General features: G+C 54.9%; 2 protein-coding genes across 7 annotated transcripts; both read left to right on the forward strand.

The window, feature by feature from the left end:
• The first annotated feature begins 3646 nt into the window (after nucleotides 1-3646).
• LOC132503160 (pre-B lymphocyte protein 3-like) lies at nucleotides 3647-4759 on the forward strand. The gene is made up of 2 exons (XM_060119572.1): nucleotides 3647-3695; nucleotides 4443-4759. The coding sequence occupies exons 1-2, from the start codon at nucleotides 3647-3649 to the stop codon at nucleotides 4757-4759; spliced, it is 366 nt and encodes a 121-aa protein (XP_059975555.1).
• A 1200-nt stretch (nucleotides 4760-5959) lies between these two features.
• Nucleotides 5960-13367, forward strand: ZNF70 (zinc finger protein 70). 6 transcript variants are annotated; one of them, XR_009534515.1, is made up of 3 exons: nucleotides 5960-6053; nucleotides 9105-10563; nucleotides 10788-13367. XR_009534515.1 is itself a non-coding variant. In XM_060118706.1 (2 exons), exon 2 carries the CDS (start codon nucleotides 9168-9170, stop codon nucleotides 10500-10502), a length of 1335 nt encoding a protein of 444 aa, XP_059974689.1. In that variant the 5' UTR covers nucleotides 5960-6053; nucleotides 9105-9167; the 3' UTR covers nucleotides 10503-13367. The 6 variants fall into 6 exon arrangements, 5 of the variants coding, with proteins under 5 accessions (XP_059974689.1, XP_059974692.1, XP_059974693.1 ...); XM_060118706.1 differs by having other exon boundaries at nucleotides 9105-13367; XM_060118709.1 differs by having other exon boundaries at nucleotides 5965-6029; nucleotides 9105-13367.
• The last annotated feature ends 2178 nt before the right edge of the window (nucleotides 13368-15545 follow it).

The raw sequence follows: 15545 nt of genomic DNA on the forward strand, positions 1-15545 counted from the left end.
TGTCGGGGATGGGGGAGTGATGGGTGGGTGGGTCCAAGTGCAGCTCCCCGCTCAGCCGCCCTTGGGGCTGGGCTCCACCAGCCCAGGGGGTCCTTGCAGCTAGTCCAGGAGCCTTGGCCTCCTCTTCCTCCCGCTAGCTAGATCAGAGTACAGAAAAGACTCAGGCCCTCCCAGCTTCCAAGCTGGTCTCCATGGGAGTGGGAGCTGCCAAGAGGTCTAGGCAGGAAATGCCTTCCCCCCAGTATCCCGGTAACGGGCTCTGGGGAGGGTCCGGACATTCCCTGACGCAGGGCTCTAGTGGGGGCTGGAGCCTCAGTGCCCAGGGATGTCCAGAGACCACATCCCCTCACCAGTAGAGACAGAGCTCCCAGGCTGAAAGCAGGGAAGATTCCTGGGGGTGGGGTGCTGGCGTGGCTGTAGCAGAAGCGGGATCCTCACCAACCTCGCAGGCTCCCAATCAACTCAAGGCCCCCTGTCCTGGGCTCACTCCCAGCCTCCCTCTCTTCTGTCCTTGTTTCTTTCCTTTCTTAGTCAAGTTTATTGAGTTATGGTTTACATACAGTAAAATTCACTTTTGAGTGAACAAAACACTTTTGAGTGTTTTCCAGTTGTGACAAGTCTCACAGAACCACCACCAGTCTGGATACACAACATTTCCATCACTCTCCCAAATTCCTTCATGCCCCTTTGTGGTCACCCCAGCCCCTGGCAAGCGCTGCAGTGTTCCCTGCCCCCACCTCTTCCAGACTGTCACGTCACAGAGAGGGAAGCAGCAGACAGCGCGGAGCCTTTCATGTGCGGCTGCTTTCACCTAGCTCCATGCATGCGGGATTCACCGGGGTCATCAACCGGTGTCAGTGGATCCTTCCTTTCATCACCCAGGAGGGTCCCACTGCCTGGAGGTGCCACGGTCTGTGGATCCACTCACCTGCTGCTGTTTGGATTGTTTCCCGTTTTGGGTGATTATGAGTAAAGCCAGTACAGACACTCTGGGTGAAGAGACGTTTCCATTTCTCTACTGTAAATCTCAGCAAGAGGGATTGCTGGGTCCTCTGGGGAGAGTATGTTTAACTTTGTAAGAAACTGCCATTGTTTTCCAGCGTGGGCAGCGTTTGCATTGCCCCTCTTTCCGCCTGGTTGTGGTTGGGCCTCTGGACTCATGGCGGGTCAGGATACCTCCTTCTTAGCTGCCCTGCCACTGCACCCCGGTGATTAGACTATTCATCCACCCCCTGCAGGCAGAGCTCAAGGCAGGAGGCCCCAGGGGGCCCAGATCCTCCCCGCAGCTCGTCAGCATCACTCTGCCTCTGGACAGGACTTGCCTCAGTGCTCACACCTGTAAAGCAGTGAGAGGCACCGCTCACGGCACCACGGGCAAGTTAGCGTGAGGGTGGAACGCAGTAACCCTTTTGAGTGCTACCTGGGTGCTCAGCCTGCAGCAGGCGCTCAGAGGCAACACTGGGGAAAGCCCCGGGGCAGCGCTTCCCAAACTTACAGGTAGGGCACTTTCTTCCAAAATCTGGGGACCCGTGTCCTGCAGAACACAGCCCAGGAGTGGCTGCAGCCAGATTCTGGAAGGAATGGAACTCCCGGCCTGGACCTTCAGCTCCAATGACCACCCCTCTGTTTTCCGAGGGGTTTGTCTTTAGTGCCGCCGAGGAGGGATCTTTTGTCTTGAGTGTCATGGAGGTGCTCTAAGGAGGTGTTAGGACTGGAGTGGGACCCACAGTGAGAGCTTTGTAACCTTCCCCAAGCGAGCTCTCAAGGCTACAAAGTAACAAGAGCACACTGCTTTAACTTGTTTTATTATTTTTTAGGTATTTGGTAAGGCCAGCAGATCAGGAGATGATTGCCATTGAGAAGCTGGTTTGTTACAGTTCCCAAGTGGAGGAGGCATGACACCCCATGGTGGGGGAGGCCACATGGGAAAGCATCAGGGCTGGTCAGGAGGCAGAGAGAGAGGGGGAACTCTGGGTAGGAGCCTCTATTGTGGTTTCTGAGGGAAGAAACAGTGAGGTGGGGTGAGCAGGCTCAGGGTTGGCTGTTTGGAATAACTTCATGCTCTGGGGCACAGGAACCGTCCCTGGTTGTCTGGTACTTGCCCTGGGTGACAGGGCAGGAGGGCAGTGGCCCAGTGAGAGCCCCACGTAGGGGAGGTGGTCAGGGGAGTGTGGACTCAGGAATGGTTGGTTTGCATTTGAAAAGTGTGTTACTGTCTCTAGGAACTGGCTGACCCTGGGAGGGCCAGTCCCTCCAAGGTCAGCAAGGCCCCAGATGTCAAAGCATCAGGATAGAGAATATAAAAGGCATGATTAATACACACAAAGTCTTATCTATGTTTTTTTTGTTTTTGTTTTGGCTGCAACGTGCAGCTTGTGGGATCTCAGTTCCCTTACCAGGGGTTGAACCCAGGCCACGCAATGAAAGCCCAGAATCCTAACCACTAGGCAACCAAGGAACTCCCACAAAGTCCTATCTTTGCACCTTCACAACACTTGGGCTGGCACACTGCTCGTCTTTCGTTTCCAGATGAGGAAACTGAGGCACAGAGGGGGGAACTTGGCTGAAGTTGTGCAGTCAAGAGGAGGGGGATCTGGGATTCAGGTTTGAATCCCAGCGCGGGTTGAATCCCAACCAAAGTCAGCTCCCCTCGGTCTGGCAAACTCTCTTACCCACAACAGGAGTGCAGATTGGCACAACCATGTCGGGAACCCCGGCGGTATCTACTAAAACTAAACAGAAGGGGAACTTCCCTGGCGGTCCAGTGGTTAGGACTCTGCGCTTCCACTGCAGGGAGCACGGGTTCGATCCCTGGTTGGGGAACTAAGATCCCGCATGCTGCGTGGTGCGATGCGGCCAAAAAAAAAACCAACACTAAACGGAAACGTTCCCTGTCCTGGGTGTCTGCCCAGCAGAAACCAGAGCTCAGGTGCACCAATGACACAGGCAGGAATGCTCGCAGCAGTTCTCCTTGAAATAGCCAAAGATGAAAGCACCCGAATGGCTAGTAACAGGAGATGGATAAATTAATTGTGGCTATCCACACAGTGGCTTACACACAGCTGTGACAACGAATTAAACATTGCTGCACACACAGATGACTCATAATGTTTAACAAAAGAAGCAGAAACAAAAGAGGACACACTATCACTCCATTTACAGCTGACGTTCTACAGCAAAACCGATTAACCAGAGTCCCACTCGGTTACCATCGAGGGCTAAGAGGGTGTTACTGGCAGGGAAGGCGCGTGAGGGAACCTTCCGGGGTGATGGAAATGTTCTAAATTTTGGTCTGGGTAGAGGCTGCAGGGATATATATATAAAATCATTGAGCCATACATGTAAGATTTGTGCACTTGACCGTATGAGTTATACCTCAGTGAAGAGCAGCCACCTGCTCTAACTGCACTTGTGGATTTCCGGGCTTCTGTTCTCAAGAAGGCCCTGTGGGGCCAGGATGCTGACGTTTGGGAAGATAAGGTCTGGCTGCTGGGCCCCAGCACCGCCCTCCCACCTTGTCAGTGGGTTGATTTGCATGCCCTGTCTTGGTCCAGCAGCCTCCCCAGTGTGCCCTGAAGCACCTGGAGCACGCCCAGCGCAAGCCCAACACAACAAGCGACTCCCACCTGCCTCCCTGCCTCTGGCCATGGCCTGTCGGCATCTGGCCCTCCTTCTGACTGGGGTCCTCCTGGCAGGTGAGCCCTCCCTGGGCCTTGCTCACCCGGGGGTGGAGTGGGAGACAGCACACTGGCTCTGGAAGTCCCCTGTAAGGAAGCAAATCCATGTGGTCAGTGGGGAAGGTTTTGGAAGGGTCCTTGAGGTGGAGAGGAGAACTGCCCACAGGTGGCCCTGCCCCAGACTTGAGGCAAGTCACTTCTCTGTGTGGGCCTCAGTTTCCCCATTTGCGAATGACCAGATTGCTAGGGTCCCTTTGGACTCTGACTCTTGGGGGTCTCAGAGACTCATCACCTTTTGAGTTTTTCAGAGGGGAAGCTGGTGTGGGCTGGTTCCTACCCCACAGGGCCTCAGGGACATGCTAACCCTGAGAAGGTCTTCAGCAGCCAGTGGCCGGAGGCTGAGCCAATGGGTAGTAACAGCCCAGGAGGCTTCTTGGGGGTCGGCAGTCTGTAGCCAGGGTTTGGACAAGCCAGTGTGACCAAAGTGATAGGGGTCTGTAGGGCAAGGGATGAGGGTGGGCAGCCCAGAGACCACCAGCGCACCCTCTGAACTCTAGATCCTTAGCTGCACATGGCTCCTTGGAAACATGACACTAATGGGGGCTTAGGGGTCGCCAGCTCTGTGCCCCACCCAGTGACGATCCCATGGCACCGGGCTGTGAGTTTTTGGGAGAGGACTCTCCTGGGAGTCTGACCAAGACTTTGTGGGGCAGGGGCAGGAAGGAAGGGGCCCAGGCCAGACCTGAGTGTGTCTGTCTCTCTCAGCCTCCCAGCCAACCCTGACCCAGCCGGACACACTGCTGGTCTTCCCAGGCCAAGTGGCCCAACTCTCCTGCATGCTCAGCCCCCGCCATGCCAGCGTCGGGGACTACGGCGTGTCTTGGTATCAGCAGCGGGCAGGCAGCGCCCCCCGCTTGCTCCTCCACTACCGCTCAGAGGAGGACCACCACCGCCCCCCTGACATCCCTGACCGCTTCTCAGCAGCCACAGATGCAGCCCATAATGCCTGCATCCTGACCATCAGCCCCGTGCAGCCTGAAGACGCCGCGGATTATTACTGCTCTGTGGGCTACATACCCTAGGGGTGGGGTGTGGGTTGAGTGCCTTCCATCTGCTTCCCACTTATGCTCCTGACCTTGGGACCCTCCCTTTCTCTGAGCCTTGATTTTCCTCCTTTGTAAAATGGGTTAATAATCAACGTGTCAACAATAACTATTCTGAGGGCCATGAGATCCTGGCTGAAAAAGTGACTGTGGTTGGTCTGGGAGTGTGGGGGTAGGGATTCTGGGGATTGTTGCAGAAGCGGAAGCACCTGAGACCCTTGGGTGGGGCCCCACCTCCCTACCAGCCCCCAGGGGGCTCAGAATGGTGGCTCTTGCCTTCCTGTGACTGGAGGAGCTGGAGTGAGAGAAAAAATAACCAGCGCTTGCTGGTCCCAGCTCTGCATGGCTGGTTGTGGTCCAACACACACAGGGTCACTGGACTGGGTCCCTAGAAGCCCCTGCCTACTCCTGGATGGGGCTAGGAGGCACCTGAGGGCCAGGACGGAAGGTGCTGAAGACAGGTGGGCAGATGGCAGGGGCAGAATGGGCAGCAGCCATCCTTGGGTAGAGGGGCAAGTCTTGCCACCAGAAGCAGAAGTGAGCTCTGGGAGGGGGGTCGGGGGCTGAAGAACACACCCCGTTCCCCTCCCGGTTCCACCTGAACGGAGGCCATCCCTCAGATGCAGAGGTGGGGTCCACAGAGGGTTCCACCTAGGCTCCCAGCCATCTCCTGGGCCCTCTCCGGGCTCTCCTCATTTGTCTCTGCGGGGACGAGGTGAGCAAGCAGGACCAGAGCTCCCCAAGAAGGGAGGGGGAATCGCAGCAGGACCCCGGGCCTGCGCGGGGTAACGGGCTCCGCAGCCCTGAGCGCGCCTGCCCTTCTCCCGGGGACACAGCCACCGCAAGGCCTCTGGCCGGCCCCACCCCCAGGACAGGTGCCCAGGAGCCGGCCGCACCTCCCAGCCTCAATTTCCTCCTCTGCGCTCCCGCCAACGCCCGCCCAGCCGGGACGCGCTCCGGGACGGCCCAGAGCCCTGAGCCGACTGGACGGCCCATTCCGACGCCAGCCCTGCGACCCGGATCCCAGCGACCAGGCGGAGACGCGTACTGCGCGGTGGGACCAGCGAGACACTGGCCTCCGCGCGGCCTAGAGCGGTCCCGGAAGTGCTGCGGGAGGGGGCGGGGCTCGGGCTCTCGGGCCGCCGCGGGCTCCGCGTCAGCAGCCGCATCCGAGCGAGGTCAAGGCCGCGGGCAGGAGCAGCTCAGGTGCGGCCCCGCCCTGCTCGCCCGCGGCCCCGCCCCCGCTCAGGTGAGCGGCCCCGCCCCGGCCTAGGTGAGTGGCTCTGCGGCAGCCAGTGTGGCCACCTCTTCCTCCGGTGGCGCAGGTGTGGGCGACCCCCGTCCGTGGAAGCAGGTGCGGGTCCGCGGCCGCTCGCTGGCCTCCAGCCAGGAGGCCCTGACTGGCCCGAGGGTCGGCCGGGTGCCCAGGCCCTGGGGGTCCCAGGAGGATGGAGTGACGGAGGCAGGAGGAGCCGGGGAAGGCCCGAGAGAGGTGGGAAGCGTGGGGTTCCAGACCTTTGGATTTTCGGTCCCAAAATATTTACAACATCGTTGGGCACAGATAAAGTATCGCCAACTTTTTCAACACAGTGGAGACTTCAGCGTGTAGCTGGTACATAGTGGGAATGGAAAAACCCCGAGGAGGGAACCTCGGAAACACCAGGATTTAGCAGGTGGGTGGAGGCACAATCCCCAGATACCGAGAAAGAGGGGTCAGAGGGCATGAAAATTAGGGGGGGAAGAAACCAAGGGAATGAAGTGGGGCGTGGGAGTGGGGGTAGGTTGGCCAGCAAGGTGGGTTAGTGAAGGGTGGGCTCGTATTGTCACATCGTCCAGTTTTTCATGAGAAAACCTACTGAGTTTTAAATATTGGCAGCTAAGTCAAACAAAAAGGAAAAGCCTGACTCTTTGAGAGCCAAACACAACGTGTCTGTGGCAGGATCCCCAGAGTGCCAATCTGCAGTCTCTGAAATGAAGGGTTTTGAGAGGGATGTCTTGGGGAGGCCTTCCAGAGGGGGGAGGAAGTGAGGACCCAGAAGAGAGGGCTTGGCCGTAAGGAGGTCATTCGATGCTGGGGCTGAAGTCCCAGCTGAAATTGGAAACTTGAAGTTTGTCTCCGCGCCAGACACAGTCGTATGATTTTCCTTGGCAACATTCAGCATCTTAGGAGGAGCTGGCAGAGGAGGTGGGTAGTTAGTGGCAGGGCAGGGAGGTGAGGAATGTGATGCTGGTCAGCGAGCTGGTTGAAGTGACGCCCATAGTTAGACCCGCTGTAGTCTAAGCTAGATGGGGAAGGGGTGAAAATGGGACGTGAGGTTTGAGGAGGTCGGGTGAGGCGGGGGCGAGTGGAGACCGTGGTTGTGAAGAGGAGTGGGAGTGATCACAGGCTTTTTAAAAAAAATTATATATTTATTTATTTATTTATTTTTGGCTGCATTGGGTCTTTGTTGCTGTGCACGGGCTTTCTCTAGTAGCCGCGAGCGGGGGCTCCTCTTCGTTGAGGTGCACTGGCCTCATTGCGGTGGCTCTCGTTGCGGAGCATGGGCTCTAGGCACGTGTGCTTCAGTAGTTGTGGCGTGGGGGCTTCAGTAGTTGTGGCACATGGGCTTAGTTGCTCCGTGGCATGTGGGATCTTCCCGGACCAGAACTTGAACCTACGTCCCCTGCATTGGCAGGTGGATTCTCAACCATTGCACCACCAGGGAAGTCTGACACAGGCTTCTTGAGGATATTGCAGTTCTGTGGGTTTTTTCACACCTGGCCTTTCTACTGGCTGAAAAGTCATTAAAAAAAAAATTCCAAATAGGAATGAGTTCCATCATGACTATTCTGATTAATTTAGTATGTCTTTTTGAGGCAGTTCCTCTCTGACTTCAGTGTAAGGATGATAGTACCTTTGTATGGAGTCCTGAGGAGTACATGAGATATGCTTGTAAAAGGTCTAGCCGTGCCTTGCACACAGTAGTTGCTCAATAAACTCGAGTTGTCATCATTATGGTACCTGAAGAGTTTCCCTGGAGGTTGCATAGCAGTTTGTGGGTGGGGTCCTGCGGGGCTCCCTCTGGGCCCCCACAGTGGGATGGGGGGCTGAGTGGGGTGTTCTAGCCTCCTTCCTTGTCCCTCCGAAAACACCCCCTTCAACCGGAGCAGCTCTGCTTTTGTATGTTTCATTTATTCATATCTCCCAGATAATTGACTTATTTGAATAAAGAGTACTTTGGCAAAATAAAAGTGTGGTAAGCAGTTCTAACACAAACACAAATAACTTTTCCTCCATTCAGTCATTTATTTATTCAATAAATGTGTGTGTAATGATTGAGTGGCTGTGCTGGGAGCTGGGGATTCCAATATGGAGGAGCCCCGGATTTGCCCTCGGGGAGCTCGCAGGCGGTGGTGGGGAAAGTCCTGCCATGACATTTGCCCTCCAGGTGGTGAGTGCTGTGATGGACATATGCCGCATGCTCCACTGTCGCCAAGGCCACGTGCCCACGATTGTCAGAGTCTGAGGGTGCAGGGAACAGGGGACATTTGAACTGAGTCTGGAAGGATGAGCAAGTGGCCATGTGAGAAGAGTGGGGACCAGTCAAGAGGAGGAAACAGCAGCACGTGTGAGTGGTGGAGCTGGAAGTTTGGGGGTGTGTGGAAGGAGAAGCAGGGGACAGGGCCGCATGGCCGCGTGTGGAGGACTTGGGCTGCTGCAAGCTCCTGAGAAGGGGGATGCCACGATCAGGACTGTGTTTTGGGTGTTTGACTTTGGCATCCACGTAGAGAACGGGCTGCAGGGAGCGGGGAAGCTGGAGGTAGGCAGCCAGTGGGGAGGCGAGTCACACGGAGGCCTGAGCTGCCCAGTGGCAGCTCGGAGAGAGGCAGAGACCCCTTCAGTAAAGACGGGAAGTGGACAGGACGGGGTGTGCCGGCAGGAATGAGAAGGGCTGACTCCCTGGGCTCCGGCTGGGGCTCTGGGCTGGAGGCCTGCAGCCGACCGATCGTAGGAGGGGGGTGTGTGCTCTCTCTTTCCCAACAAGACCCCAGCCCCAACCTCCTCCGGTAGCTGGAGTCTTGCCCCTTTTTCAGAATGGCTCCACTTCCTGTCCTTGCCCACCTTTCTGGACACCCTGAGCCTTTAGAGTCTGGACACCACCGTGTGTCATTGTCTGTCTGTCTGTCTTCTTTGCAGTTGTTACTGGTAAGTCAGACTTGTCTCTGACTCAGTAAGGACCATCTCAAGGGCAAGACTGTGTCTTTGGTTATATCTACCTTAGACTCTGGCATCTACTAGGTGCTTGACTTGCTGACTTGACAGTGTCTCTTGTTTTCTTTTCAGAATCTGAGAGCAGTAAGTGTGCCCCAAAGAGAAACAGTCACTAGGGGTGAGCCCGGACCCACAATGGAGATTCCCCCGGCAGCCAAGCTGGGTGAGGCCTTCGTGTTTGAGGACGGGTTGGAAATGCAGACAAATCTTTTCCCGGAGGAGGACCCGGGGGACCCTTTTCTTCAGGAAAGGGGTTTAGAGCAGATGGCTGTCATCTACAAGGAGATCCCTCTGGGGGAGCAGGACGATTATGAGGGGAATATCAGTCTGTGCTCAAGCCCCGTCCAGCATCAGAGCATCCCCCCAGGAGACAGACCCCAGGACGATGAGCCATCCAGCCCAACCTTCCTCCAGAAATCAGACCTGACTATGTGCCAGATAATCCACAGCGAGGAAGCGTCTGGTAAGCCCGATGGGGAGACGGCGGGCAGGGGGGACTCGGGACCCGAGGGGCCTCACAGGACTGCACAGCCAGCCAAGCCCTACGCGTGTCGCGAGTGCGGCAAGGCCTTCAGCCAGAGCTCACACCTGCTTAGGCACCTGGTGATCCACACGGGGGAGAAGCCCTACGAGTGCTGTGAGTGTGGCAAGGCCTTCAGCCAGAGCTCACACCTGCTGCGGCACCAGGCCATCCACACGGGGGAGAAGCCCTACGAGTGCCGGGAGTGCGGCAAGGCCTTCCGCCAGAGCTCTGCACTCGCGCAGCACCAGAAGACCCACACCGGGAAGAGGCCATACGCGTGCAGGGAGTGCGGGAAGGACTTCAGTCGGAGCTCGAGCCTCCGGAAGCACGAGCGCATCCACACCGGGGAGAAGCCCTATCAATGTAAGGAGTGCGGGAAATCCTTCAACCAGAGTTCGGGCCTGAGCCAGCACCGGAAGATCCACACACTGAAGAAACCGCACGAGTGCGAGCTCTGTGGGAAGGCCTTCTGCCACCGGTCCCACCTCATCCGGCACCAGAGGATCCACACAGGCAAGAAGCCGTATGCGTGCGAGGAGTGCGGGAAGGCCTTCAGCCAGAGCTCCAACCTCATTGAGCACCGCAAAACACACACGGGCGAGAAGCCTTACAAGTGCCACAAGTGCGGCAAGGCCTTCAGCCAGAGCTCCTCGCTCATCGAGCACCAGCGCATCCACACCGGCGAGAAGCCCTATGAGTGTGGCCAGTGTGGCAAGGCCTTCTGCCACAGCTCGGCCCTCATCCAGCACCAGCGCATCCACACGGGCCGGAAGCCCTATGTGTGCAATGAGTGCGGCAAGGCCTTCCGCCACCGCTCGGCCCTCATCGAGCACTACAAGACCCACACGCGGGAGAGGCCCTATGAGTGCAACCGCTGCGGCAAGGCCTTCCGGGGCAGCTCGCACCTCATCCGCCACCAGAAGGTCCATGCGGGGGACAAGCTCTAGAGGAGGGGCTGGCGCCAAGGCCTGCGCCTCTGCCAGCTGGAGCCCGGCCCCCAACTCATCTGTAAGGCCTGCCCGCCTCCCCAGACCAGTGCCTCCTGGAAATGCCCGCCTGCCCTGGTGGCAGGGCCCGGCCCCTGCTCCGCGGCCCTGGCCCAGCAGGGGGACTGGGTGGGGTGGGGAGGGAGGCCAAGGGCCGGGGCGCCAGGGCACAGCCGGCTCTCAGATGTCTCATGCTCACCTGTGACCCAATGGGGTTTAGTTTTGCCCTCTATTCGCTTTTTCCAGAATCCAGAAGAAGAATAAACGTCAGAGGGAGAAAGTGGAGTTAAACCCATGAAAATGTCAGATGAGCTCTAACATCAGGCACTTTTAGAAGAAGTAACCGTGTTCGCGGTCCAATCAACTGAAGGAAAATGGATCCAAAGTAGACGCGTCAGCAGCCCACCTCGGGCACTGGTGGGGACTGCCAGCTCAGGTGACAGAGCAGAGGGAGGGCCTGGAGGACTCATCCTGGGTGTGGGGGTGAGGCCCCCGTGTGCTCTCTCAGCCCTCGACGTGGGTGAGCTGAGAGCGGTTCTGGCCAGCAACTCTTCCAGGAGGTGGAGGCGTGGTCCCGGAGGCCGGTGGACGGTGCAGCCTGGCTCTGGCTCAGCCCGGGCAAAGGCTCACTGCCCTCCTGGGGGTAACCCTCCACCAGACCTAGGGCCCCAACCACAGCGTGCCTTGGACATCATCGGGGCCCGTCTCTGGTCGGCGCTTTGCAGCCTCCCCTCCGCCCTCCAGTGCAAGGGGATAGAAGGTGATTAGGTCAGAAAGTTGGGGTTCAAGTTCCAGTTCTGGCCCCTCCCTCACCTTGGTGACCCCTTCCGTGAGGTGGGCCTATTGGGACTGGCCACATTCCCCTAAGGGCTGGTGCAGGCTCCTGTTCAGAGTGGGACCATGCATGAACGTGCTTTGTCGGCTGGCGATTGAGGATGGAGACCCACAGTGACCCCTGCCCCACCTGCAGGGGAGGTGCATCCTTGTCTGGTTCCCGAAATGGCAGGGCCCCCCCTTCAGCCAGGCTTTCCCTCCCTCCCTCCAGCTTGTGTCCTGGGTGCGGCGCCCTGGGCAGGACACTTCCTGCACGCCGTCCCCGCAGCGGCAGTGTGTCTGCGTCCTGTCCTTCTCTCTGTCCTCCCCACTGGGGGTTGTTTAACGAGTACCATTGTCTGCGTCCTGCCCTGACCAGTTCAGTTGGGCATCCCCAGAGGTGGGGCTCCGACAGTGGCATGTTTTTAAAGCTCCCCAGGTGATTAGAAGGTTCCCCTGCATAGCAGGCTGTGAGCCCATGCTGGCTCCCAGGCAGCCCCAGCATCTCCCAGATGGCATCGTCCAGAGCAGAGCTTGAAGGTGGCCATCCTGTCTATGACCTCTGCCCACTACCCCAGGGATGGCTTCAGGCAGTGCCGTGTCTGGCTGGTTGGTAAGGGTTTGTCCCAGGCCTTTGTGTGTCCACGAGGATCTTTAGTTCTGGCTCCCGGGCTCCTCAGAGCTAGTGTGGGGAGGACGCAGTCAGAGCTATTTTGAAGCTTTACGAGTCTCTGGCTGAAATCCCATGAACCCATCATGGTCACGCTAGTTACTTCAGCTTATGAGAAGCTCAGCTGGGCAGCTGTGTATAGTTTAGATGAATGAAAATGGGAAAGCCATAGTGGTTACTTCTTAAGTGGGGCTTGGTAGGCCAGAGATGTTAAAACGACAGGTCTGTTGGGCTGGGAAGATCGGCTCTGTCCAGCTCCTCTCTGCTGTGTGAGTCTGTGGAGCATTGAACCAGCTCTCCAGGCCCCCACAGAGCCTCTGCATGAACAGGTGGACCAGCCTGACCGGGCGGTGCCAGGCACTGTCTGCAGGCAGCCTGCATGGAGGGTCTTCGGTCACCAGTGAGAGTGAAGACAGAGTACTGACACCTCTGCTCAGTGCAGGTGGGACATTGCCCCCCCGCCCAAGATCTACCTCCTCACCCCCTGCTGTCCCCACATTCGGCCTCAGCCTTGGCCAGTTGTCTGCTTCCTACCTTTGATGTCTGTCCCCGCACATTGCACCAGCCAAATTTTTTTTTTTTTAAGCATCACTTTGCACATGTCACCACTCTCCTTAAAACCAACCTTCAGGGGTCTTCTGCACGTAAACCCCCATTTTAGCCAGCCTGGGTTACCCGCGCGAGGAAGCGTCTCGATGTTCCCACCACGCCCAGATGCACCCGACTCACGCCCAGCTTCTCTCAGCTCATTTAAGCTGTTCTCACATTTTTGAATATGCACTTTTTCTCTTCCTCCCCCACATCTCCTTTCTTCCTTTTGACTATGTAACATGGGGATTAAGACCCACTTTCTGAAGAGTTGACAGACTCTCACAAAACCATGGTCAGACCAGGCAGGTACTTTCTTTGTAGGAAGTGTGAGCAGAACCTTGTTCTTTCAGTTCAAATTCTTTCACTGATTTCTTATGTATTTTTATTTTTCTTTCTTTTTTTTTTTTTTTTTTTTTTTTTTTGCGGTACACGGGCCTCTCACTGTTGTGGCCTCTTCCGATGCGGAGCACAGGCTCCAGACACACAGGCTCAGCGGCCATGGCTCACGGGCCCAGCCGCTCCGCGGCATGTGGGATCTTCCCGGACCGGGGCACGATCCCGCGTCCCCTGCATCGGCAGGCAGACTCTCAACCACTGCGCCACCAGGGAAGCCCTGGATTTTTAAATCTTTTCATTTATTTAGGTTCTCAAACAGTGTGATGTTATAAGAGATCATCTTGGTAATATTTTAATCATCCTTCAGTTTAGTTGTTTGTTTTTGTTTTATTGTCTTACATTTTTTCCTTTTAGTTGTTGAGTGTTGTAAAGCTCCAGTTCTTGGTTCTGTTTACTAATTGAATTGTTTGTCAAAGTACATGTATTCTGCTCTTTTCTTTCTTTTTTTTTGACTTAATACTTTACATTTCTTAAGATTATTTAGATACAGTTAATCATTTTTAATATTTCTAGTAAATTGGGGTACTTTAGCCTATGATTTTTTTCTTACAGTTAGAGCTTTTGCTGCACTCCATAATGTTGACATGTGTTGTCTTTTGCTGTTGTCCTTAGGACTTTCCCTTTGGCCCAACTATTACTATTGTTATTGTTATTATTAATATTTTCCAGTGATGACTGCTGAGGTTATGGCTGTTACTTCTTATGGTACGTGGTGGTGTCAACATTTCTAAGTGTCCATAGAACTTCTCTGGGCCTGAATATATTATCAGTTTTTATAAGACGTTTGTGTACTCTCAAGAAACGTGTTTTTACTCCATCAGTTCTATTTGTTAAATCAGTTTTTATATTATTTTATTCAAGTCCATACTCTCTCTAACTTTACTTCAGAGTTCTTAACCTGGGGTCCAAGGACTGCCTGGGAGTCCATGAGCATGCAGGGGTTTCAGAGGTCGTGGACGCCGGGGACTGAACAAAGCTGTGTGGATATGTGCATGCATGAGTTATTCTGGGAGGGGGGTCTGTAGCACTCACCACATTTTGGAAGGGCTCTGTGACCCTAAAGTAGGTAAGAACACTCATTTACCTAGTCAAATCACAGTCTGATTTTGTGTGTTTTTTTCTTTACGTATTTCTATTTTGCGTTAATTTCTGTTTCTTTTTTATGTATGTTGTTGCTTTGTTAGTCGTGCAGTTATCTTCTTAAGAAATAGGCAGGGTACAAATGATCAAGTAATTACCATATTTGGGGCATATATGTTTGATAGTGACATATCGAAAAACTGTGCCTTTTAGTGCCCTCTTTGCCTCTTTTAATGCTTCTAGCTTCAACTTCTCTTTTCCAAATATCGTAATGGAAGCCCCTTGCTTTTTTTGAATTTGCATTTGCCTGAGAGTTTATTTAGCTCGGCATTTTATTTTTAAAATTTGTGTATATATTTTGCTATATATCTGTAACTTATAAACAGCAAATTGTTGGATTTTGTTTTCTGATTTTTTCTGTAATTCTTCTCATATAAGTTCTATTAACATTGTTTAGCGTAAGGCATAAATTACCTTCATCTTAATATTTTAATATATATTAACTCATTTAACCCAAAAAGGTCATGCTCATCTCCCCCCAACCCCCGTCTCTATGAGTTATTATCCATGTGTAGAGCATCACTTCTGGGTAGACTAGAGGTCTGCCATGGGGCACACCTGCTCCTCCTGGTCTTCATCAGTGCCAGGCTCTGTCCTGAGCCCCTCTTGAAGCCACATCCTCTCGCTTCAGTGTCCTTGGCTGTGATTTGGAGGAATGATGTTACCTCACATCCCCGTGGGGCTTGGAAGACTAAGGAGTGCAAGCCTGTGTGGAAAACTGAAGGCGTAGGTGATTATTACACTATCAGTATTGTGAAAGATTCCTTTGTTTTTCTGTTCTTCTTAATCCCAAAGTTTGTTCAACATAACTTAGAACACTACATCATGCTTTACTTTTTAGAAATAATATGCGATGCAGCAAAGAGCTAGACATCAGGCCCACCCTCCCTGAGGGAACCCACACAGTCATGTGAAAGAGAGGTGGGGACCCTGATCTTGTGCCCCTCTCCCCATCACCTGTCTGTCCCAGGATGGTCCCCTTAACTTTCCCCTTTCTCCCCTGACCCCTCCCGTGGTGGGGGCAGAGGCTCAAGAAGGTGGTCACTCTGGCCGCTCCTGTTGCAGGTGGGAACCCGAGGCCAGTGGTTTACCACAGGTGCAGTGGTTTAGTGTCAGATCTACCGGCAGCCATGGGGAGGAACAGTTCAGATGTGATGCTGGAGCCCCAGCCTGCTGCTGCCGGGACTTCTTAGAGGCCACAGTGGGTTCAGTCACCACGGGCTGAGGTGGAAACCAAACGGCCTCTCTGCTCAGAGTCACTCTGCTCTTGGGGCCAAGCGGATGCTCACCAGCATCACACATGTCTGGATGTATTTGCCATCGACTGACACCCACCTTACAGGGGGTGGGGAAAGGCAACCCCTTTCTTGTGGGGGAACCCCCCTTCAGTATCT

This window comes from Mesoplodon densirostris, chromosome 15, assembly GCF_025265405.1.
Source record: "Mesoplodon densirostris isolate mMesDen1 chromosome 15, mMesDen1 primary haplotype, whole genome shotgun sequence".
NCBI lineage: Eukaryota > Metazoa > Chordata > Mammalia > Artiodactyla > Ziphiidae > Mesoplodon > Mesoplodon densirostris.